Source organism: Vicia villosa, linkage group LG2 (genome assembly GCF_029867415.1).
Source record: "Vicia villosa cultivar HV-30 ecotype Madison, WI linkage group LG2, Vvil1.0, whole genome shotgun sequence".
In the NCBI taxonomy this organism is placed as follows: domain Eukaryota; kingdom Viridiplantae; phylum Streptophyta; class Magnoliopsida; order Fabales; family Fabaceae; genus Vicia; species Vicia villosa.
This window is the reverse complement of record NC_081181.1, coordinates 78,085,144-78,110,309: the sequence shown is the minus strand read 5'-3', so window position 1 is coordinate 78,110,309 and position 25,166 is coordinate 78,085,144. Positions and strand designations below refer to the sequence as shown.

General features: G+C 32.5%; 1 protein-coding gene across 1 annotated transcript; it reads left to right on the top strand.

The window, feature by feature from the left end:
* Positions 1 to 2,594: 2,594 nt before the first annotated feature.
* On the top strand, positions 2,595 to 3,868 carry LOC131649413 (paired amphipathic helix protein Sin3-like 2). Its single transcript, XM_058919172.1, has 5 exons — positions 2,595 to 2,603; positions 3,090 to 3,232; positions 3,326 to 3,503; positions 3,625 to 3,723; positions 3,806 to 3,868. The coding sequence occupies exons 1-5, from the start codon at positions 2,595 to 2,597 to the stop codon at positions 3,866 to 3,868; spliced, it is 492 nt and encodes a 163-aa protein (XP_058775155.1).
* The last annotated feature ends 21,298 nt before the right edge of the window (positions 3,869 to 25,166 follow it).

Below are 25,166 nucleotides of genomic sequence, written 5' to 3'. Positions count from 1 at the left end.
CCTATTCCCAATTGGACTTGGGCTTACAAATCGCAGCACTCCTGGCTGTTACAAATCTTCAGATATCTTCTGCTAAAAGAAAGGTCTTCAATCACAAGTTTCCTAATTTATCTCCTAAATTTGAAACTGCTGAATCTTCAATATTCTGATTTGATTCTTCAATATTATGACTTGATTTTATTGACTTTTAAATCCGCGCCACATTGGATTACATAATATTCATAGAATATTTTGTATCTGTTTAGAATCAAACAGAATCTTCATTCCAGTTTTGCAGGCGTGATGTCATGAGTTGATGTCATGACATTCCATATAACATCTTGCTTCTGTACTTGTTTTGTTCTTTTATATTTGCAAGATTTATACATTGTATTATATTTTGCTTCTATTATGTTTTAGCCAAACATAGATGCCAATCAGCCAATAAAAACATCAACAGGGTGTTGTAAAAATTTAGCCTCTTTTTTTTTTACAAGTAGAAATATAGTCTTAAAAAACTATAATTTATTCAATAAAATATGGTCTTATAAATGTTTTTTATCATAACAATTTAACTATAAGTATAATAAAAATCAATTATGAATTAGTGGAAATTTAAATTATGCCATTTAACATCCATCTTCTTATCAATTTAGTTTTCACATCATAAATAACAACACTCAAAAAAAGTGGACACTAAATTCTTAAAAAATTGAAACAGAGAGACCAATAAACAGTATTTTAAAATGGACGGACTAAAATTTTAAAACAATTAAAATAAAGGGTATCAAAATTACCATTAAGTTAATTATATATATATATATATATATATATATATATATATATATATATATATATATATATATATATATATATATATATATATATATATATATAGAAAAACACCCAAACTAATTACTGAATTAAACATATCTTTTAATGTTTTTTAATTAATGTTTTTTATAAATATAATAATTCATGTTATTATTATTATAAAAATTAATTATAAAAGTGTTGGAATTCCAATTATGACACCTTAGCTTTTTCATCTTAACAATTTAGTCATCACATAAAAAACAACACTTCGGACTAAAATCTGTAAAAAAAAATATATATATATATAAAAACTAATAAATCGTATTTTAAAATAGAGGGACTAAATCTTTAATAAAATAAAAATTACGGGGACTAAAGTTTCAATTAATTCAATTAAAAAAAGAAAAAAACAACGAAAGTAGATAATGAATTAAACATATTATGTTAATGTTTTTTGATTAATGGTTTTTTTTTAAATATAAAAATTTCTAGTATAAACTAGAACGAATGATTTATAAATGAAGTGGAATTTCAATTATTTCACCTAACCCCTGTAAACTCATAATACTATGTCCCATAGATAATAACGGGTCAGGTTGATGTGCATAAGGTATATCTTTATGCACGTTGCATAAGTTTCGTACGAGTAATATTTAAATTGTTCCGAGTAACATTTTAGTTAGAAACGAGTAATAATATCATAATCCATGAATAATATATGCATTATTTGTACACATCTAATTATGAGCAATTATTAAGTGTGAGAAATGAATACACTATTCTGTGTAATATTTATACCATTCTGAATAATTTTGAATTTTAACTATTTTGAGTAATATATTTATTGTTCCGAGTAATATTTATAATATTTTGAGAAATCTGTATATTATTTTGAGTAATAAATATAATACATTGAGTAATATAAATAATAATTGAGTATTTATGCACCGTGCATAAGGATATACCTTATGGAGAGACTAAAATCTAGAAACAAAATATAGAAGAACTAAATATTCAATTAATTGAATTGTAAAAAGAGAAAACCATTAAAAATAGACAGCGAATTAGACATATTTTTATCATTTCATTCTATTTAAAATATTCAAAATTTATAACTTTTCCTAAACTGAGGTCTCATTTTTTTAAAAGTAAAATTGTTATTTAGTTGATTTATATACTACTAAAGAAAAATATTGAAACAAAAAGTTGATTTTATGAATGTAAAAACAAATTTTATATCCTTTTTTATAAATACAAATAATGAATAAAAAAGGGAAAACACATTTTATCTATTTTAACCAATTATTTATAATATTTTTGGTCGAATAGTTATAATTTCTTATAACTGCAAAAAAATAATTATTGAATGAATTGTGAATATATCATCAAAATGTTTTAGATTAATAAAATATTTTTTATGTAATCCTTAAATATAATAATATTTTTTTTTATTTACATAATTTTTATTTTAAAAGTATTTCTTTTAAAATATTTATTTCTAAAAATGGAAAAATAATTAAATCTTTTATCAGCGTTATCGCGAAAAATGTCATACTTAAATATCAAGACGCGTTTTCTTATAATAATAATAATAATAATTATTATTATTATTATTATTATATATATATATATATATATATATATATATATATATATATATATATATATATATATATATATATATATATATATATATATATATATATATATATATATCCCAATGTTAGTTATCCAATACATAATTTCTCCGATTTTTTTTATTTCAGTATTTTGTTGATTCTCTTTGTAAATTCTTTAAAATGCTAAAGGTACTTATATCAAATTGATTAAATCTTCGTGGGAAGAAAACTATTATTTTTTTCGTTTTTATTGGTTTGTTTGGTTTTTCATTGGTTTTTTTTGGATTTGGCAGCTTTAATATATGTATCACTCTCTTAATTTTATTTTCTTTGTTTAAATTCATTGTTAGGTTGATTTTCATTGAATGTGATCTTTTACTCAAGATTCTTCATTTTTTAATGATTTTTAGTTTCTTTTCTGCGATCTCTTTTCAGATTCATTCAAACATTAGTAAGTTAAACTATGTTTTAAATATTTTTTTTGTTATTTTATTGTTGCCACAAAATTGAGTTTTTTAGTATTTTTTTTAAGTACTTCTAATTTAAAAATAATAATTTAGTGAATATTTGGGAGACGAGATCAGATGATACATATCAACATTTTATAAATGAATTTAAATTAGTTGAATAGTATGAATCGTTCTAATGGTGAATATCTTATTTTTTTTTTCTTAGAGTGTGAGGGAATCAGGTACAAAGAAACCTATAACAAGCGATGATGCACACATGTATCTAGAAGAAGTAAAGGATGCGTTTAAAGATCAGAAGTACAAGTACAGTGAATTTCTAAGGACCATGAAAGATTTCAATCTCAAAAGGTTTGATTTATTAGTATTAAGATAAAATGTTTTTAATTGGTTTAAGGGCCATGAAAGATTTCAATCTCAAAATGTTCTTTAATGTAATTTCAGAATCAATGTTATGGATGTTGTGGCAAGAGTGGAGATATTGTTTAAGGGGAACGAAGAATTATTATTGAAATTTAATGACTTCTTACCAAATGCATTTGAAATCAAATCTTCACCAAAGAAGCCAAGTATATCGGCAGTGAATAAAGAAGATGCTAACAAATATTTGGACAAAGTGAAGGTATAAGGATTCTTGAGTGATAGGATATATTATTTTCATACACTTTTTTTAGTGTTTAGAGAAAAATATCAATATAATTTTCTTGTTTATTTAGTTATTATAATGGGCCCTTTCTATGCAGAATCGCTTTCAACATCAACTAGATGTTTACGATTCATTTCTAGACATCATGATTAAGTACAAAAACAAAGATAAAAACCTTGAAGAGATATACGACATGGTATGTGGTGTTTTTCTACACCTTTCATTTATATTTTCTTTTATAATTATCATTTGAATTATAATTAGATCATATTTTGCAGGTCATTTCACTTTTTGAAGACCATCCTGATCTCATTGATGGATTTACAATTTTTCTTCCATAAAATAACATGTGGTGTATACAAATTTTCTCTCATAAACTCGCATGTCATGAGTTAATAAGTACCAATGGTTTCGTCATGGAGAGAGTTTATTTTAAAGATTTAATTTTAATGTTTGTAATTTCAGACTTGATGTAAGGAATTGCTTTAATAAGATTTTATCAATTTAGTTTAATATTTTTTGGACAATGATGAGGATTTTTATATGAGAATAAAACAATGATAAATGGATCGACAAAATTAATTACAACAAAAACAAATAAGTACTAATCTAGTTAAAAATTATTTTGGAAAATTTAATTTGTGCATGTTTGTTCTATGGTAGGATTGTCGTCTTTGTTAAGGGGAGTCCGGCACAAGAGATTAATGTTAAGAAACCTTTTTCCTTTGGTGATCTTTGATTGAGATATTTAATCATATGTATGGTGATACAAAATATTTATCAATGGCTTAAAGAGGATGATTCTAAATATGTTAGAATCTTGCCATGAATCTCAAGTATTTTGTGTATATCTTATTTAGCCTTAGAGGCAGTTTTTCAAGAGTTATGCTCGTATGTGTTAATATACAAAATTATATAATTGGCATGGTGGAACACTTCTTGGTTATAGATATGTGCAACTGAATCTACAAAACTTCATGAGATCAATGGCATGACGTGTTTAAACCTAAAAAGGTATGAGGTCTTGGGGTAAGGTGTTAAAAAAATCTATTTTTTTGGCCATTTTAGTTGGTGTATCCATTATCCTATATGTCGTAACCGGTTACAATAGTTTAAACATAAACAATAGTGAAACTGTTAGGGCTGTAACTGTGTACGTAAGCGGTTACAGTTGTTACTTCTGATTTTTCTGTTTTAGTTTTAAATGTGTTTTTAGCTCCCCACTAATTTTATAACTTGATGTATATAAGGGGTCCAATGCTCCCTAGTATGGTTAAAGCCAATTTCACTACTCACCCTTAATTACTCTCTCTATCTCTCTTAACTTTTCTCAATTCTCTAAAATTCGTCTGCTCCAATTGAACCTAATTTTCCATTGATACACCTTAATAGGTGTTGTATGTTCTAATATTTGGCATCAAGAGACCTGGTTCTGATCCAATTCCGTTGCAACAATGAGTATTGTTTCCAACGATTGAATCCCTACTAAGCTACCGATTCTTGATTCGAAGAATTATGACAAGTGGTTGAAACAAATGAAGGTTTTGTTTGGGTATCAAGAAGTTCTCGACATCGTTAACAATGGTGTTACACCACTTGGAGATGAACCCACTACCTCGATTTCATGTTGGAAGCATTGTGATGATGAGGGTATAATGCGTGAGATTGTGCTGTCCTATACGTTCCACCAATTGGTATTACCGAGAGGAAAAATATTTCAATTATGAATATGGTACGAAGCATGTTAAGAAGTAAAAGCCTCAGAAGTAACTATGGGGAGAAGAAGTTTCTACAGTCACCTATTTGTTGAATAGATGCCCTACTAAGAAGCTTGAGAAGCATACACCGGAAGAGCTATGATCCAAATTCAAACCGAGTATAATCCATTTGAGAATTTTCGGTTCGGTAGCGTATTGACATCACTGCGCCAAAATTGATATTTTGTATCGCTTAATTTAATAGCACTTTTAAAGAAAGTGCTATTATAAACGAAAAAACACATCTATAATAGCACTTTATTGTCGGGTGCTATTATAGGATACAAACAATGTGACTTTGATAGCACTTTATGAAAAAAATGCTATTATTAAACTTCAGTAAGATAGCACTTTTTACAAAACGCTATTAATACTATACACTAAGATAGCACTTTCATCAAATCGCTATTAATCTTAGTTATTAAGATAACACTTTTAGAAAACGCTATTATTGTATAATTCTATATTAGCGCTTTTACAAAAGTGTTATTGTTTTCATAATATATAATTAATAAAATAAATAAATAAATAAAAGAAAATGATTTCGTTTTCCCCCATAAAAATTTGGTTCCCCCCTTTTCTTTAACTTTCTTGAAACAAAAATTAAAAAAAAACAGAAACAGAAGCTTGTGAAAATTAAAACCCCATCGAAAATCTTCTCCAAACTAAACCATCTTCTTTTCGGTGTACAACAGTTGATTATCTCCAAATCATCAAAATCGCCTTCAAATCAGTTTCATGCAAATCATCTTCTCAAATCAATTTCATCTTAGGGCTTCAAATCATCTTCTCAATTCAATTTCATCTTAGGGCTTCAAATCATCTTTTGAAAAAGATTTAGGGTTTCAGCTCGTGAGTAGCCCAGAGCGAACAAAGGAACACAACTCTTTCAATAAATGCAACTTTCAGCTCGTGATTCGGTATTGGATTCGCCTATCTCAGAAGGTAAATGTTACTGATAAGTCAATTTTGATGTTTTCAATGCTTATGATTAGCAATAGATTATTGTTTATGATTCGGTACTTCAATTTGACATTTCGATTCAAAGTTTTGATTTAGTGTTTTGATTTGGCATTTCAATTTGGTATTTCAATTCGGTGTTTCAATTTAGTATTTTGATTCGGCATTTCGGTTGAGCACTTCAACTATCTGTGTCATGTTTTCTGTGTTTAGTGATGTATCAATTTTCATATAGGAAGTAGACAATTCAGCAATTTGATCAGTTTTCTATTAAAGATTGATGTATAAGTTATTTCTATAAGCATACAAAAATAGAGAAGAAACCTGATGAAGACTTGTTCTGCCTATTACCATTTCCCATGATGATAAATAGCTAAGTTTTTTTCTATAACTCACTGTCTTGGTTTTCAAATGACAATGTAATATCACCTATTTATATATATAAGAAACTGTGGAAGAAGTTTGAAATTGCACAGGGTGAAAATAAGAATCTGATAAAGTAGTGGTAAAGAGTAACGTAAATGGTTCAAATCAATCTGAGTTGGAAGGGTTATAACAACTTTGAAAGGCACTTTTTATGTCGTCCGCTAGTTTCGTACACGAACCTTTTATAAGTGAGGGTTTTCTACCAATAGCATACTATATGTTGGTTCTTCTTTTGTACATTTCTTCCTTTGGGTAGATTCACGTTACTTATTATTATTTAACATTTTTCCCTTCTAATTCATCCACCTAAACTATGTATCCCCTTAGTGAAACTTTTGGATAAAGTGTGTTAACCTTTGAAATCCTAACTCATAGTGAGATAACAATGACAAAATACTCATTCTCAAAATGACAGGGACTGCTTTCTACATCTATTGGTAATTCCTATTCTACACTTTAATTTTTCCATAACATGTTCATTTGTTAGAATATCAACATTAAAATTTATGTTGTTAATTTTTATTTGAATATGATTGGGACTGCTTTCAATGGTTATACTTATGAGATTTCATTTTACCTTTTCAATGTTTTTAGTTTATAGTTTCTCTTTACAGGTTGTTATATCTTTAAGTTTATTGAAATATTTTCTTTACTATATCAATTTTCTATGCATAGTTTCTCTTAGGATATATAATTATGGCTAATCATGTTAATTAAATTAGTTATTATTGTAATAGATTAAGTGTTCTTTCTAGTTATGAAGCATTGTCCTTGTTTTGATTCATCAATAAACAAACAGTGTGTTAATTTTTTGTTAATATCAAGTTATAAGTATTTTGTTAATATGAATGTTTTGTTGCTGCCATATTTTGTTCTCTGTCATATTATTTGTTATTATGAAAGATCATTTTGAAATTGAAAATGTTGAGGACCAGAACTTGAAAGTAAAGAAAAATTATTTGGTTATAGTTCCTTTCGGTGCATTTGAATTAGACTATGAATCATGATGTTCTTACTTGGAGACATCCTTCTAGCATTATTATGAGATTATTCACAAGTTGATTTATTGTTTGAGACTATTAATATCACTGGCACTTATTTATCAATCCTATCGTACTTACAATGAATGTTTTCATTAGTGCAGAAGAGTCTATGAACACAACGGAAGCACAAAGTGTTGAGATGCAAGTGAAGGGCAACCATGCACTAGGTATCTGCTACTTCTTTCTACTTGTGGTGAATGACTCCGATTTTCTCTCGATATGCCTAGTATTGTACATGGAATCTCATATATGTAATATTATTTTAATGGTCCATAATCGATGGCCTTTTTTTATTATATATTTCACTAACCAGTGATCAAATTTCTGGTACTGAAATTAAACAATTTGTTTCTTTATACCCACTTTATCTTAATGAAAAATACTTTTTATGACAAGGACTAAGAAAGTCAGAGAATTGCCTTGGAAACTTCATCAAAATCATCTTTGAAAAAGGAAAATGAACTCCACATGAAAATTACAGAGTTTGAGACCAACATGAAGGAGTTAAGTTGGAATAGGTATGTTTTTGTATTTCTTTGGAAGTGATTTTAAAATATACTAAAATGTGTTTTCTCAAGAGTTTATTGAAAAATTGAAGGTAAATAATAAGAGTAGTATATTCTTTCTTAAATATTTTGTGCAATATAGCTCACTTCTACATGACGTGGTTTTGTAATATAGATTGGATTCATATGGTGTTGGAATATTGATAGTGGTTTGGAGTTACTGTGAGAAGACCTTCTTGTGCAGGACTATTCTTTTTGACTTAAAAATTTTAAATATAAGAATCCATTATGAATTTAAAAATATAATTGTACTAAATGAATTATGGCTCAGTGGGCAAGAACAATATACATAGTTATTCTTCTACTACTTAATTTTGAAATGTGTACCTCAAAGTTCAACTCATGCTTTTGTTCTTATTTTATATTAACCATTTTTAGTTAACATGGCGAAGAGATTACTGTGTGGGCATGAGTATCATGGAGATTGCATTGTTTCATGGGTGGGTAGTAGAAATGTCCTGTTTGCAGGTTTGAGCTTCCAACAGATGATAAAGAGTATGAAGAAGAGAGTGCTTCAGGTTCGGGTCGCACAGGAGCTTCCACCGTGTGAGTGAGTATGCTCTGTTGAATCATTGTAATATATTCCATGTTTTCTATCTATCTTTTATGGACTTCCTTTTTTAAATTTTTATTCCATGAAGAGAGGTATATGCAAATAATTATGGCCCAAGATTTACAATCAACCGAGTCTCAAGCTTACATTCAATTGGCACTGTTGAGGTCTAAAGATTTACACTGGACCAGTCTAGAGTAGACATTCAATTGGCACGGTTGGATTAATTTTAAGTCATTAGACCTGCTTGGATTGTGCTTTCCTATTAAGAATCTTATTTCATAATGATCATGGATCTATGAAGCTAGAGTTAGAATCTTGTTCATGTATGAACCTTCAGTTCAGTGATCTCTTAAAGGAGAGGCGCCAATATTTCTTTAGAGGAAGATAGTGATGGTTACTTATCATACAGCAGCAGTGTTGGCTAGTAATGGTGGTGTATTGCAGGCACTCAAAGTTCAAGTTCGGATATGTGGAGACCTCTTTTATATTAACCATTTAGAGTTGAACATCTTTGTAGGGACTTCTTTTATATTAACCATTTTGAGTTGAACATCTTTGTAGGGACCTCTCTTATACCAATATAAGTGGCGTCTTCCCGATAATTAACCATAGTTTAAGTCTCTGAGAGACGTTTACTAATTTAAACTTATGTCATATTATATTGGTATATGAGCTTGTAGGACTAATAGAACTCAATTTTGCTAGTACCCATGGAGTGAACATGTCATGGTTGTAAAGTACTTTTTTAGACCTTGTTGTGATATTTGTAAACAAGTGGATTTGATTTAAAATATTTGGTATGCAATATTTGGTATTGAATTGAATGTAGCTTTTTCATATTTGCACACCAAAAGAATGATTTTGTGTAAAAAAAAAAGTACTACAATAGCATTTTGTAAAGAGTGCTATTAATGAAACATCCTATAATAGCATTTTTAAGAGAAAGTGCTATCAAATATATGCCATATATTAGCACTTTCTTTAAAAATGCTATTAAATATGTGACATATATTAGCACTTTGTTTGAAAGTGCTATCAAACATGCGCCCTATAATAGCGCTTAGTTTGAAAGTGCTATTAAAAGCAAATAAAAAATGTGCAAAATGTCCACTTCAGTAGCTCTTAAGCAAAAACGCTATTAAAAAACAGTACTTTAATAGCGCTTTTAAAGTGCTATTAAACAAAAAATATTTACAATAGCGGCGCGGTTAATAGCACTTTTAAGTGCTATAAAAAACAAAAAAAAACGCTATTAAATAGCTTATTTGGCATAGTGCATGTGTCGGGTCAACTTAGAAAGAAGTTGGACAACAAGGGAGAGGAAATTATTTTTGTTGGATATCAATCCACGGGTAGTTACAAACTGTTTGATTTGAGAAATCATAAAATAACGATTAGTCGAGATGTAATTTTAGATGAAAAAGGCAGCAACAGTCCCATCGTAACCGGTTACGGCCAGGCAGTTCAATTTGGTGTAACCAGTTACCAACAGGAAAAACAGAATCCCAGTGCAGAACAAGGTGTAATCGGTTATAGCCAACTAGTGCAATCTGGCGTTACCAGTTATGTGTAGAACAAAGCTTCTGCAGCACTGTTTTTTGATGATCCTGTCAGTCCCGAAACCGTCATGCAGTCCCTAAATAAAGTTCAAAATGAGGAAAATCGAAGAAGATCAACAAGGAATATGGGTGTTACCTTTGAGACTCCAAGAATGCGAGAGATTCCAAGATAATGAAGTCAATAATGAAGGTGATTTCATTCATTTTGCGCTTATGGTCGAATTTGAACCGGTGAACATGGAGCAGGCTCTAAGTGAACCAAAGTGGATTTGTGCAATGAAATAGGAGCTGAAATGTATTCAAAAGAATGGCACTTGGGGTTTAGTTGATCTACCTCATGGAAAGAAGCCAATTGTTGTGCATTGGGTCTATAAAGTGAAGGCAAATCTCAAAGGAGAGATAATCAAGTATAAGGCTCGATTGGTTTGCGAAGGGATTTTTGCAACATCAAGGAATAAAATTTGAGGAAGTGTTTTTCACATGTGGCTAGGCTTGAGACCATATGTTTGCTTGTTGGTATTGGTAACAACAATAATTAGGGGATTTATCAAATGGACGTCAAATCTACATTTTTAAATGGTCCGCTTGATGATGAGGTTTATGGTAAGAAGCTCCCCAGATTTGTAGTGAAGAATCAAGAGATGAGATACTACAAGTTGCATAAAGCATTATATTATTTGAAACAAGATCCAAGAGCTTGGAACAAATGCATTGATGGCTTTCTTATTGATATTGGTTTCAATCGGTGTGTGTCCTAACATGGTGTTTATGTGAGATCAGATACGAATAATGGTGTGATCATTATTTGCCTATATATGGATTATCTTTTGATTAACGACACCTGCGAGAAAAGTATCTCTAGGTTCAACAGTGAACTCGTGAATGAGTTCGAGATGACAGACCTTGGGATGATGACATATTTCCTTGGCATATAGTTCCAACAGTAAAAAAAGGGACTGCTAATGCATCAAAGGAGGTACGCACTTAAGATTCTGAAAAAGGTGCAAAATGGAACATTGTAATGCAGCAATTACTCCATGCGAAGAAAGGCTACAACTGTCCAAGAGTGAGGATGAGCAAGATGTGGATCAAACTTAATATCGGAGATTGATTGGATCATTGCGGTACTTGTGCAATACACGACCGGACTTGGCATTTAGTGTCAGTATTTCTAGTAGATTCATGGAGAGACCAAAGGTGTCTTTTATGTCGGCGGTGAAGAGGATACTTAGATACATCAAAGGAACTCTTGATTGTGGAATTCTCTTTCCGACTTCAGATACGGGTAGAAAATGTGATTTACTTGGTTTCACCGATTCCAATTGGTGTGGTGATAAAAATGATAGAAAGTCAATGTATGGATACGTATTTATGTTTGGTAGGACACAAATCTCTTGGTGTTCAAAAAAGGATCTGTTGGTAGCATTCTCGTCTTGTGAGGCCGAGTATATTGCAGCGTCATTGTATGCTTGCCATGCTCTGTGGCTTATGAATCTATTGAAGGAGTTTGGTAGCAATGAGGGTTAGGCTACTACACTACTTGTTAATAATGTTTATGCTATTAATTTTTAAAGTCATGATTAGGGTATTAATAATGTTTATGCTACTAATCCCAAGTGGCGGATTTGTTGATCAAGGGGGTAACAAATGAGGTGCTCAAGAGGTTAAAGATGAGCTTGAGCATGCTGGACTTGGACCAACTAAAATGAGGTGGTGTGTTAAAAAGTTGTTTTTTAGCCATTTCGGTTCGTGTACCCAGTTACCTTATATGTCGTAACCGATTATAATAGTTTACACAAAAATAGTAATGAAATTGTTAGGGTTGTAACCGGGTACATAACCGGTTACAACTATTACTTCCAGTTTTTCTGTTTTAGTTTTAAATGTGTTTTTAGCTTCCCAATAATTTTATAACTTGATGTATATAAGGGGTTCAATGCTCCATATCATAGTTATTCCAATTTCACTATTCACCTCTCTCTCTCTCTCTCTCTCTCTCTCTCTCTCTTAATTTCTAAACTTCATTTCACCATTTGAATCTAATTCTCCATGGATACACCTTATTTGATTTTATATGTTCTAACATAAAGGACTTCTAGCAACATAAAGTTCCAGGTTTTGGAAAATATAAATTATCCTTGAAATTTAGCTAGGGACATGACTAAGTTAAATTATTTTATTTTTAAAAATTAATTAATGAACCTAAGTAAATTTCTAATACATTTTTATTCTATGAAAATAATGGAGTCCCATGTAAACCTCATTACTATATGTCAAGCTACATATATATATATATATATATATATATATATATATATATATATATATATATATATATATATATATATATATATATATATATTTATAATTTATGGTTAGTATTTTTAATGTTCAAAACCCTAATGTAATTACCCAGGAGCTAAACATTTGGATATCAATTTTATAGGGGCATAACCCTTCGGGGTAATGATTTCTGACCAATTTTTTGTGGGAGCCCCGACCTCTATGTAATTTCTTAGAAATAAATTTTATAAGGCTTTTTACTAGTTTTTAAAGGTTGATTCCTTAAGGTAAAAAATGTGTTTTTCTTGTAGCATGATTATCAATTACAAAGGTCATGCTGATGGGTGTTTCTGTCAAAAAGTTCATCTTAGTTGGACTTTGTGTGTTTTTTGTAGTTTTCATGTACACTCATATAGCAATGTGTTGTTTATTTGTGATTTTTCCATTCATGTATGGAATAGTATGATTAGATGAGTGGGTGGGGTACTCGATGTCAATAAATTTATTTCTCATTTAATTTTATATATTTAGTCATTAGGGGATGAGAAACTGATTGATTCTAGTTTGACTTTCATGTGGAGACTTAGGTACTTAGATTCTAAGATTGCTTATGTTACACGGATTATCTTGTGATTATTGTGTTCAAATGCTTAATATCCGTGATTTCATACTTTCGATATTTGACTATGAAGATGAGGAAACCTAGAGACTGATCCAAATGTAGGAAAAATCAGTCTTTTTAACTCTACATAGGTCATAACCAATTATAGATGATTAATAATTAATTATATGTTAAAAATGAGTTTCAGGAGTCCTGATTGAAGTTGTAATCAATTAAAGCTAATATGTAATTAATTACAAGTGTTAAAAAGGTAATTTTTGAGTTTTAAATGTGTTGTAATTGATTGAAACTACTCATCAATTTTTAAGTTTCAAATTTCAATCTGCCTTATATTACACGTATAAAAAAATATGAGGTAGATTGAAATAGAATAACTTAAGTTTGGTAAGTTGCATTAGAAAACTAATTCAAATATCTATGTTATGGTCAATAAATTATTGAATGTATTTTTTATGCTCATGATTAGTAAATAATTGTTCGATAACCTAGAATAATAGGTAAATTAGGATATTAATCAAGGTAAACTAACAGTGGATCTTGATTAATTAGACATTTCATGAAATAGTAACCATATGATTACCTTAGTTCCGAATGGGAACAATTGAGATACATGCGAGGAATAATGAGAAATTAGGCACGTGTCTTAAAGGTCGGCTGTCATTAGTGAGGATAATCAGGGAAAGATGGTGGATCACATTGTCGCGGGCGAAAAATCGTTTTGTTCCTCTTTTTTGTGGGATGAGACACCTGATGCCTTCTTTGGGCTCGAGTGCTCATAAAAATGATTTTTCTTTGTTTCGACCAAACTTTTTATTATTTCCAAAGGAGGAAAAGGAAAAAAGCTGCAATAACCTAAAAGGTGGGGGGAGAGATCTTGGGAAAGAGGGTTGGTTATACGAAGGGAAGGTATTAGCACCCAACGTATCTGTAGTACTCTACAGGGTTCTTTATTGTTTTTCATTCCATGTTACGGTGGAGGTTCTGTTGTGAAATAGGTGGGACCTAAGGTGTTTGTTTGATTATGCTCGCAAAGATCATCACGATCCTCTGCATACATATCCCTTAGAGGGAATCAGAGCATCTGTAGCTCGGGGTCTACGGGTGCTAAGGTTTGAATGGTTTTTTTTTTGTTTTGTTTTGCTCGCCAAGAATCGACCTTGTGCCTACGTATTCTCAAAGGGATGTTGAGAAAGTCAGAGCAATCGTAGTTCCCACTTATGCTAGTGGAAGCAAAGGAAAATAGACAAATGTCGTCTAAATGCTAGATGTATCTAATCTATATCATCACATACATCTGTTTGTTTTTGTTTGAAAATCTTTTCATTATAAGCCCGGGGCCATGCCACTTAGGGTGCTTAGAATGATAAAGATGTTTTTGTTGTTTAACCAGCCTTGTGGCAAAAACTTTCAATGAAGTCAGCCTTGTGACAAAAAGTTTTGATTAATCAGCCAGCCTTGTGGCAAAAGTTTCAATGAAGTCAGCCTTGTGACAAAAACTTTGATTAATCATCCAGTACGGTGGTAAAACAGTTTGATTGATTAGCCAGCCTTGTGGCAAAAAGGTTTGATTGATTAGCCAGCCTTGTGGCAAAAAAATTTGATTTTGATTGATTGATTGTTTGTGATGATATAGAAGAGATACTCCTAGCATAGAGATGAAAAATGTCTAATCTCCTAGGGTATTTGGTTTTGGATATTGAGGATGCTTATAAGAAGCCCGTGGGTCCTTGTACGAAGCCCAAGAGGAGGCTATCCGAGGGTCCTTGCATTGTAAGCCCAAGAGGAGGCTATGGGAGGGACAATCCAGGGTCCTTGCATTGTAAGCCCAAGAGGAGGCTATGGGAGGGTCACTCGTTTGTACAAAGCCCAAGGGGAGGCATGGTATAGTTGGTTTGAGCTCTTAGAGCGATTTCACCGGGAAACCATACTCTATGTCCTAACCTAAACTAGTGGAGATTCTTTGCACGAAGCCCAATAGGATGCTATGGGGAACCTAGTGTTGTACTAAGTTGAACAAGCACACATATCACACATATGAACAAACATGAACAAGTATGAACAAACATGAACAGGTATGAACAATTATATATATATGACAGAGTGTGTGTATATAATGGAGTTTATGAAGGAAATATACCTGTAAGCATGATCCATTTGTATACACGGGGCTCGGGACTCACACTCGGGGAGAGGTCCACTTGAGTTTATTCAAAGCTATGTAAACAGGTATTTACAAAGGGGCTTGGGACTTATACCTACATGGAGGCCCATGATATTTTTTGGGAAGATTTAAAGAAAACCTTCATTTTTGGTTTGTTATTCAAAGTTTAAAAAACAAACTGATCGAGGTATGTACAAAAAAGGTGTATGTACAAAAAGACGTACAATGAAATACCTAATTTCATGTACTGGAATGGGTATGTACGAAAGGGCTCGGGACTTATACCTACATGGAGGCCCATGGTATATTTTTTGAAAAGTTTTGTTTCTTTGGAGTTTTGTTGTTTTGAAAATGATTTGAAAATGATTTGAAAATTGTTTATTTTGAAGAAGTTTTATTGTTTTGAAAACTGTACAAAAAGAAAAGAAATGGGACTTACACTCTCTAATATTCGAGAGGCCCCGCTTCGTTTTGAAAATCAATTGATCAATTAAAAAGATTTAATCAAAAGAAGTGGTTTATCGTTTTGAAAAAGAATCGCGATCGCTCGTCTTAAAACGATTTGAATTTGACAAAAGTCAACTTAATTAAGTTAAAACAAGTTTTAATGCTTAATTAAGACCTAAATGATTAGGGTTTGATCACAAAAAATATTTACAAGTGATTAGGTTAAAAATTAAATGAAAAAACAATATTTAAAGTATTAAAAATACTTAAAAATAAGTCATTTTAAACCTAATTAAAAACATATTAAATAAATATTTTTTGATGATTTTTTTTGATATTGTCAAAATAGGTATATTAAATAAGAAGTGTGTAAAAAATGAAGAAAAAATAATGAATTTTGATTGGTTAAATTAATTGATGAAGTTTGTTAAAAAATGAAAGAAAACAAGTGGTAAAAAATTGGTTTTGTCTCCACTAGGGTTTGAACCCACGCCCTCTCTCTCACAACTCAAAACACTTGCCAACTGAGCTGCGCGCGCAGCTTGTAATATACACGCTTCTATTGAATTATATTTTAAACTTAGCATTTGAAATTTCCAAACCAAAACTGGCGCCAAGAACACACCTTCAACTGATTTTCAAAAATCTTCAAAACTTTGTTGTTTTGATCAATCAAAGGGTCTATCTCACTCGGTTTTTCACGAGGAACATGATGATAACATTTAATTTCATTTATTTTCACTCTAAGGGGGTCAATTTTCGCATGAACATGAAGAACCCTAAAACTGAATTTGATCGTGAAATCGTGTATGTGCAAGTTATGATGCAATTGATTGAGGGTTAATGATCCCCATGTGTGCAGAAACAAGATGGTATATCAATATTTCATTTATGATGCATGATTCATAGAGTTTGAAGTTCATGAGCACTTACCTCAAAAACGGCCAAACTGGAAATTGAAATCGTGCCTGGAGGTGTTACAGATGCTTTGTGATGATCTAGATAGCTTCTGTGATGATTATGGAACATGTCTGGATGCTTAGAATGAGTTGAATTCGTCTGAGCATAGTCATGGGACCCGATCTGCAGTTGCTTGAAGTGAGGATCGAATCTGATGATGGAGGTGTTTCAGGTCATGGATGATGATTGGTATAGCTCATATATGATATATGGAATGTGGTTGAAGCATTAGTTTGTACAGAAATGAGCTTGTGTGGATTTTGGCATGATAAGGCTCATTTCATGTTCATATGGAGGTTGAAAAGTGAATCTGAGTTTTGGGGTGATTTGGGGTGTGTGAGTGGTTCAAACACATCCCATATGATGTTTATGAGTTGTTAGAACCATCACTTTGGCCATAACTTCAATGATTTGGAGGTTGAGTTTTCTACCTCTTTGAAAACTATGAAACTTGCAATTCAAGAAAGAAGAGAGAAAACCTATAATTGTGAGGTTTTGGTGTGAATTGAAGAGTGATTTGCACCTCTATTTATAGGCCAAAGTTTCTGAATACAAAGCTCTTGCAATTTGATCAAGAATGATGATTTGGCTTAAGAGATAAAAAGGAATCTTTTACATTTAATGCCAAATGGTTAAAGTGACCAAACCATGGTTAAAACTCTAGCTTCTTATCCTCTTCCATTCTGATCTTCTAATCAGAAAATATCTCTCAATTATTGCTTCTATGCATCATTGCTTGGATTATAGGTCATGTAGTCTTGAAACTTAGTGAAAAATGGTGAAAATTCAAGTGAAAATGATCACTAAATGCATAATTCAAAACCATAGCTACACCCCATATTTTTTCATGCTCTTGGACATTTTGGAAAGCTCATATTACACACTTCAAAACCCTAGTTGAAAGTTTCTTCAAGATCCTTAAGGAAGTGGGTGAAAAAGATCCATGAACTTTGAGAAAAATGAAGTTTCAAGTGAAATTTTCCAAAGATGCCAACTTTGAAGCTCCATATCTCTTAAATGGTTGATCTTATGGAAAAAATTTATATGTGTCAAAGTTGTTTATTGGATCAAAATCTACAACTTTCATGTTGGAAGTTTTTTTCAGTTTGTAGGTGAAATTTTGAGTTATTCCCCTTCAAAGTTTGGAAAAAACCATGAAAAACACTTAGAAAAATTTTCTAAGTATGAAAGTCAAACTTTTGACTTTTTGATTCTTGATTGATTTTCTTGATTTTTCTTGATCAAATGACTTCTCATATCATATATTGATGATTTAAAACTTCAAAAGTCATGGTTGACCAAAATTCCCCAAAAGTCAATGGTGATCTTGTACAGCTGACTTTTTCAGACAAATCGCGTTTCTGGAGATTTCAAATGAAACAGGCTATCCTCATCAAATGAATGGTATGAATGGATCACATTGAAGCATTAGAGGATATTGAGCCATGGTTTGAGTTGTGACATCTTGTTCTGATTAAAAAGTCAGTTGTTCAGATGAATTAGGTCAAAAACCCTAATTGTCGACCTGATGAAATTGATGACTGTGGATCTTGAATTGAGATGTAATCTCCATTGGATATTGTCATAGGGATTATTTGAGGATGATTGAAACCTTTGATTGACTTCCTGGGGATTTTTAGGGTTTCCCAAATGTGATCCCTGATTTTGGTCCCTGATAATTCAAAACCCTGATCTGAGGATTTGTCTGATCAATCTTTGTGTAGGAGATGTCTTGAGCTAATGGATTAGGTCAAAATGATGTACTTGGGGTCTTGAGGTCATGTCCCAAGTCATTATGTCAAATTCTGAGTAAAAGTCAAGAGTATGTTGTCTTCAGTCAAAACCCTAATTCAGTCGATTCAGAGCCTTTGAGCTTGTTGAAATGAATCTCTGAGGACCAAATGTTGATTGTTGATGAAGATGATTCATTTGAAATGAAGGGAGAACAAAACCCTAATTGATTGTTACTTGTACTGATGAGTGATTTCCTGATCAAATCCTGCTGAGTCACAAGTAGCAAACACAAGCTATGCAATTTGTTAGAGATGCAAATGATGCATATGCTATGATATGAGGTGGTATCTTAGGTCAAAAATTGGGGTATGACACACATCATAAAATATGACTTGACGGAAAGTACTAGTAGGAAGTCACAAAGAGTGTAAAATTAGGATTGATATGAGAAACGCTAGCAGATAATTGACTTTCCGTGAAGCTAGCCGTCTCTTGAAATGTACATGGTATGTTAAAGCGAGTGTATTGATATTCCTACATTGTATAAGGTTGGTTACACTCAAACCTCTTTGTTTTAATTTATGATATGGAGGATCAATAATCGATTGGAAACATTTGTTGGTCTAGATGATCCCGTTACTAAGGGGACTTCTGGTTTTAGTAAGGCTCCATGGATATGGAATTATCTCAGTCCATTTATTTGTTTATCTTTTCAAATGACCAAGTTTCATAAAAAGGGAAATACAAGGCTACTTGATGGATGCAAGGAGAAGTTACATGTATATTATGTTTTTTCATTACGTATTCTTAGAATTATTATGTTTACACATGTTTTATATATATATATATATATATGTACATTTGGTGTAACCTATGAAATATTTATAAGTATGTCAGTTAGATGTTATTTGATGTATATGTACCAATGTTTAATACTCAGTATGTGACAACTCAAGATACAATCATATTTTGGGGTGTTAAAGTTGGTATCATAGAAATTTGATCCTAGACCCATCCATGAAACATCAATAGTCAATTTTTTCCTTTTTCTATGTGCGCTATTTGTGTGACTTTTGCTATCATGATACATAAAATTGAGTATTATTAAAATTTATATCTATGTACCTGGTAGGCGAAAAGTATGGCTAAACCACTACGTGGATGTGGAAGGCCAAGAGTAGCTAGGACACATCTCGTATGAGTCGAATAAGGTATAGGGATATTTAAGGATTGTTTGGTGCAAGTATTGCACAAAAAACAACATTACTTGCAAATGTAGTTGCCACAACTTCAGCCTCCTCAATAAGTGGTTTGGAGTTGGAACTGATTTGGCTTCTACTAGAAGAATCCACCAATTATTTTAGGAAGGTTTAATCCATGGGTGGCAAGGAGTGGCTCATGGGAATGAAGCAGGTCTTTAGATGACAATGTAGTGAGGGAGAAATGTGCTTTCTGTTGTTTCGATAAAGCACCAAGCAAAAGTAAGTATTTTTTTTATCTTCTCCACATGGATTAGTGCGACGGATCATATGTCATTCAATAATCTCTATGTTTCTTAGCTTGGTTTGAATGGTTTAAAAGCATAAAGAGCGGAAACTAAAACATATGAACAAGAAAATAATGCATTCTTTAAAAAGGAGAGAGCTCATCGTGCTTGGATTTCATCTACCCATAAAATACTGAGACCTAATGATCAGTTGTATGCACCCTAAGACACTCGTCAATATCATCATGTATCAGCCACAACTGAGGTTATGTATGTTACAACAAGAAATGTTCTGATCAATATTCTTAGTTTTGATGATAACATTATATATAAATTTTGTATAAGAGAATGTGGTACTCTAATTATTCACGTTTTCCATTTCAGGAAAAGTATAAAAGAGTATGCACAAAATTAGCGTTCAGAAGCTCTGACCCGGAAGATTTACATGGCTTCATCAGAACATGGTCTAGCAGAAATCAGAAGATAGTCCTGCAGAATCAGAACATGATCTGGAAAGCATCAGAAGATTGAAGTCATAAGGAAAGCTCTAAAGTTCTGATGGTATCACGCTCAAAGCACTTCTCAAGTCTGGAGACAGAATTTGCATATGCACCAAAGCTGAAGACTCTGATATTCAAACGTCTATTTTACATATTATGAGTTTAGAATCAAGTATAAGATGAAAATCCTATAACGTCAAATCTCTGACTAACAAAAGGAACGTTAGAAGCACAAAAGGCAAAGTCAGTAAAAGCAGTGAAAGCATGGCTCGAGGTAGTTGACAAAAGTGTGAAACATTAAATGCAGCAGTGTACTATTCACGCAATGCATTAAATGCTCCCAACGGTCATTTTTCCTCAGTGCCTATATATAAAAGTTCTGATTTAGAAGCAGCAACAATTCTCTCACGTGAAAGTACCAAAACACTGTCAAACTGAAATCAAACAAAAGCAAAGAAGAACTTCATCTTCAACCTCACAACTTTTTAATATCTTAGTGAGTGTTAGAACTTCATCTTTAGAGAAAAATCACTTTTTGATTATAGCTTATTTAGAAGCATTTGAATCTCGTGTAATATTATTTTACATTGATTGTAAAACGATTTCCTAGAATGATCAAGGTGTGATCAGGATACTCTAGAAGACTTAGAGTGTTTCTAAGTGGAGAACCATTGTAATCAGTTTGATTAGTGGATTAAATCCTCAGTTAAAGTAAATCACCTTGACAGGGTTGGACTGGAGTAATTTAGTTAACAACGAACCAAGATAAAAATAATTTTGTTATTTATTTTTATCTACCATTTTTTGAGAAAGAAACCTTATTCAATCCCCCGTTCTAAGTGTTTTTCACACCTTCAATTAGTATTAGAGTGTCGATTCTAGGTGCAAACACTTAACCGTGTTAGAGAAAAGATTCAGGGAGAAAAACACAAAATGGTTGAAACAACTACTTCAAATCCTCCTGAGCAAAACAACAATAGTTACAATGGAAGCAGTAGCTTCAATGGTTACAATAGACCACCAGTCTTTGATGGTGAAAACTTTGAGTACTGGAAAGATAGACTTGAAAGTTACTTTCTATGGTTACAGACATCCTGTAAATGCTCGTCGAGTCAAGATTACAAGACAAGCTATTAGTGATGACCAAAAGAAAGAATTCAAGAATCATCACAAATCATGGACTATATTGTTAAATGATATCTCACATGCTGAATATGAGAAAATAACAAATAGAGAAACAGCTCATGATATCTATAAATCCCTAAAGATGACTCATGAGGGAAATGCTCAAGTAAAGGAGACAAAGGCTCTGGCTCTCATCCAGAAGTATGAAGCATTCAAGATGGAAGATAATGAGAACATTGAAGCAATGTTTTCAAGATTCCAGACTCTGACTGCTGGATTGAGAGTGCTAGACAAACGCTACACCAAAGCTGATCATGTAAAGAAGATTATCAGAAGCTTACCTAGAAGATGGGGACCCATGGTGACTACTTTCAAGATTGCCAAGAATCTGAATGAGGTGTCTCTTGAAGAGCTGATAAGTGCCTTGAGGAGTCATGAGATTGAGCTGAATGCAAATGAGCCTCAAAAGAAATGTAAGTCTATTGTGTTAAAATATAAAAATAAAAACTGTGGTAACGCTTTTCAGGCTGAAGAAGAAGAATCTGACGAGTCAGAGTCAGAAGAAGAAGAAGATGAATTATCTCTCTTATCCAGAAGAGTAAATAAACTCTGAAAAGCAAGTAGAGAAGATTCAAGAAGTTCAAGAACTTCAAGAGACCTGAAAAGGGAGAATTTTCTGAGCACAGAAGATCTGGTAAGAAGAAAGTTACGTGCTATGAATGTAAAGAACCTTGACACTACAAGAATGAATGCCCAAAGCTTTAGAGGGAAAAGCCCAGAAAGAAGTTTGAGAAGAAGAAAGGCATGATGGCTACATGGGATGACTCTAATTCATCAGATCAAGAATCAGACTCTGAAGATGAGCAAGCCAACATAGCACTCATGGCAACTGTTGACAGTGGTGAAGAATATACTTCTGATTCAAACTCTGATGAGGTATTTTCTGAACTCACTAGAGAATATCTAGTTTCCAGCTTATCAGAACTTCTGGAAGTCAAGAGTCAACTTAGTATCAAATACAAAAAGCTCAAAAAGCTCTTTGAATCTGAAACTAAGAGACTTGAAATAGAAAATTTCGAACAGAAAGAAGAACTTTTAAAATTAATTGAAGATGTTGAACCATCTTCAAGTTTAGAAAAGTCTACTCCGAGCACTAATAATAATATTTTATTGTCATCACGAATCCCATCCCGAATTGTAAAATTATCTTGATGCAATGTTATGATGCATGTAATGTATGATGCAGTGAGATTCATAAAATAAATGAGAATCTTGTATGTTATGAATGTATTAATTGAATGATGCATGACTATTAGCTATGTTAGTTGAAGTATGATAGTAACTTTGGAGAAGAAAAATAAAACCCTTGTTTGTTACCGATGGACTTTTGAAGAAGATCACTGCCGAGGGACTAACATGATGAACAAACCCAATTGAGGAACCCTTTGAAAAACCCTGTTGTATAACCCTTGGTAGATCCTTATCGTAAAACCCTTTTGTAAAACCCTTTTGTAAAACCCTTGTAGAACCTTATTGTAAAACCGTTTTGTAAAACCCTTTGTAAAACCCTTTGTAAAACCCTTTGTAGAACCTTGTCGTAAAACCCTTTTGTAAAACCCTTTGTAAAACCCTTTGTAAAATAGTTCACTTGCCACGCCAGCTTACCTACACCAAAGTTCTTGCCCTAAAAATAGGGTCCCCGTCATGATATGTATGGACACCACTATGTGGTTGAAGCGCATTAGTGATTCCGTATAACAATCTATGATCAGGGAAAGTAAATCCCTATTTGCTGCCGGAGATGATATTAATAAGAAGATTTGAAGGAGATCACTACCGAGGGACTAACGTGATGAATAAACGTAGCTAGAAATAGCGAGGTTTCGCCGTTTGTTGTGTAGAAGATAATCAACTTGCTATAGTGCTAGCAAGCTTTTGCAGTTTGTAAATAACCCACTTACTATAGTTCTTGTAAGTCTTCGTAGTTTGTGTAACCCACTTACTATGGCTCTAGTAAGTCTTAGTAGTTGGTGTAACCCACTCACTATATTTCTAGTAAGTCTTCGTAGTTATCTTGGATGAGAGAGGAATCACTTGTTATGGTTCTAACAAGTTAACTTGCGTAAATGAGTCACTTGCTATGGTTCTAACAAGCTTACCTGTACCAAAGGAATCACTTGCCATAGTTCTGACAAGCTTACCTTCACCAATAGGGATCACTTTACATAGTTTTGACAAGCTTACGTGCACCAAAGGAATCATTTTCTATAGTTCTAGCAAACTTACCTGCACCAAAGGAATTACCTGCCATGGTTCTGACAAGCGTACCTGCATAAAGGGATCACTTGTCATGGTTCTGACAAGCTTACCTACAGAAATAGGGATCACTTGCATTGTTCTGACAAGCTTACCTACACCAATAGGAATTATTTGCTATAGTTCTAGCAAAATTACTGAAGGATAGAAAAACACTTAGAAAGGGGGGGTTTGAATAAGTGTAGTCTAAAAACGTGAACGATAAAAACAAATTGCACAGTTATTTTTATCCTGGTTCGTTGTTAACTAAACTACTCCAGTCCACCCCCACGGAGTGATTTACCTCACCTGAGGATTTAATCCACTAATCTCAACAGATTACAATGGTTTTCCACTTAGCCCACGACTAAGTCTTCTAGAGTATCCTGATCACAACCTGATCACTCTAGGAACAAATGCTTAGACACAAGCTAAGACTTTCTTAGAGTATCCTGACCACCACGTGATCACTCTAATTACAACTGCTTAGACACAAGCTAAGACTTCCTAGAGTATCCTGATCAACACTTGATCACTCTAGTTACTTACAAATTAATGTAATCAATTCTAAGAGTATTACAATGCTTCTGAAAAGCTTTAATCACAACAGTGATATTTCTCTTAAAGTTTAAGCTTAATCTCACTAATATATTACAACAGCAATGTAGTGAGCTTTGGTGAAGATGAAGTTTCTGAGCTTTGAGTTAAACAGCGTTTCAGCAAGTAATTCAGAATAGGTTCGTTCAGAATTCGTCCAAAATTGGTAACCTTGCTTCTCATCAGAACTTCATATTTATAGGCACTTGAGAAGATGACCGTTGGGAGCATTTAATGCTTTGCATGTTCCGTACAGCATTGCATTTAATGTTTCACGCTTTTGTCAACTACCTCGAGCCTTGTTCACGCTGTGTCTAGTGACGTTGCCTTTAATAGCTTCCAACGTTCCTTTTGTCAGTCAGCGTAGCCTGCCACCTGTACTTTCTTCTGATATGATGTTTGTGTATACAACGTTTGAATATCATCAGAGTCAAACAGCTTGGTGCATAGCATCTTCTTGTCTTCTGACCTTGAAGTGCTTCTGAGCGTGATACCATGAGAACTTCAGTGCTTCTGCTTCTGAACTCAAGTTCTTCTGATGCTTCCATAGACCCATGTTCTG

Coding starts and splice junctions, on each gene's coding strand:
- LOC131649413 (XM_058919172.1), top strand. Junction 3,233..3,325: donor AAAGATTTCAATCTCAAAAG/GTTTGATTTATT, acceptor ATGTAATTTCAG/AATCAATGTTATGGATGTTG. Junction 3,504..3,624: donor AATATTTGGACAAAGTGAAG/GTATAAGGATTC, acceptor CTTTCTATGCAG/AATCGCTTTCAACATCAACT.